General features: G+C 62.5%; 1 protein-coding gene across 1 annotated transcript in view; it reads left to right on the top strand.

Annotated features, from left to right (window-relative positions):
- The window catches only part of ITPK1 (inositol-tetrakisphosphate 1-kinase), a 163,386-nt gene that overhangs the window by 37,750 nt on the left and 124,201 nt on the right, over nucleotides 1-1,435 (top strand). The window contains exon 2 of the mRNA XM_007454722.1: nucleotides 757-781. Within this exon, the coding sequence (XP_007454784.1) occupies nucleotides 757-781 (25 nt within the window). The remainder of the gene's footprint in view (nucleotides 1-756; nucleotides 782-1,435) is intronic.

Genomic DNA, 1,435 nt, shown 5'->3' with positions numbered 1-1,435 from the left:
TGAACCGCTTGCCGTAAGGGCTGTTGGTGGGGGAGTCGGCAGGGAGCCTTTGTGTGCTCCTCTGGAGACACGGACCCCAGCCCAGGCTCCACGGGGTGGGGTGAGTGAGGGCATGCGTGTGGGAGCATGGCGGCCCTGGGATTGTGTGGGGAGACACGGGGAAGGCAAGGTCCAGGCCTGGAAGGATATTGGTGAGGACTGTGGTGGTTGAACCAGGCTCAGAGGGCGGGCAGGGTGTCAGTGGGGCAGAGATGGCCAGCAGTGGACAAGCAGCCGGGCAGGACTGAAGGGCCTGGGGCCTCTTGCACGTGGGAATGTGGATGGGCTGCGGTGGGATGGGCTGAGGCCGGCCTGAGGGACTGGGCCAAGGTGTCCGACCTGACCCGGGAGGGAGTGGGGTTCGGGTGTTGGGTTAAGGCCATCGGTGGTGGGAGGGTCTTGGGGTGCTCCAGGCTGGAGCTGTGCCCCCGAAACCTTGGCCCCGGGATTGGTGTGCGGGACGGCTGGCCGTGAGCGGCCTCCAGCCAGCTTCCTTTGGGCACCCAGCCCTCTCTTTCAGCCGCAAGGTGGCTTTGAGGGCTGGCTAGGAGTTCTTAAACCTCCCCCTTGAAAACAAGGCCATTCTGGGGACCATGGCCTGAGAGGTGCAGCTGCAGTCTCCTCGCTGCTCTGCCTCCAGCTGGCCCTAGTGAAGTTTCTAGAAGGATGCTTCCTGCCTGCTGGAGTAACCTGTGTTTTCTTTGTTTTTCTCCACAGGAAGCGAGGGATAGAAGTCGTGCAGGTGAGTACAGACCACACCCTCGCCGTTGTTCAGCTGGGGGGGCCTTCAGCGCTCACTGTTCCCCCCTCCCTGAAGAGTCTGGGCGCTTGGCCTCTCCTTACATGCTCTCGTTTTTAACCTCTCTCCCTGTGCAATCGTGATTGCCACCCTGGTGGGACCGAGCTAGAGCTGGGGTTGAGGAACTGCTCTGCTTTGCTGGTGCGGGAGTTGTGGTGCCCTTGGTGGGGGTGGGGATGGGCCGGGTGAGGGGCGTAGCCACCCAGCCACTTGTCCTGCTTCCAGACGGTTGCCTGTCTTCAGGCTCCGCTGTGGGAGCTCCAGTCCCCAGGGGCTCTGCTTCGGCTGTTAGAGCTCTGGGGACAAGCCTTCTCCTACCCTGGACTGTTCTTGTATTATGGCTGACGTGGTATTGTCTTCTCCACCGATGCACCTCCCCCTGCCCCAGGGTTCGTCCCCCTCCCCTTGTCACCCCTTTTCTGCTCTCAGTGGCCATATCTGATCTTCCCGATGTACCCCTGGCCCCTGGAGTGTGGACTGAGTCAGTGGGGGCTCCTGCCCCCTGTGTTGCCTCACCCTGGGTTGGACTTGGGTCAGGAGCTCACTGGGGAAGGGAGGATGGTTGGAGAGGCTCTCCCAGGGGTGGGGGTGGGGGGT

The sequence above is a fragment of the Lipotes vexillifer genome, unplaced genomic scaffold, assembly GCF_000442215.2.
Source record: "Lipotes vexillifer unplaced genomic scaffold, Lipotes_vexillifer_v1.1 scaffold1126, whole genome shotgun sequence".
NCBI classification, from domain to species: Eukaryota; Metazoa; Chordata; class Mammalia; order Artiodactyla; family Lipotidae; genus Lipotes; species Lipotes vexillifer.
The sequence above is the reverse complement of the archived record's forward strand: the minus strand, read 5'-3'. Positions and strand labels throughout refer to the sequence as shown.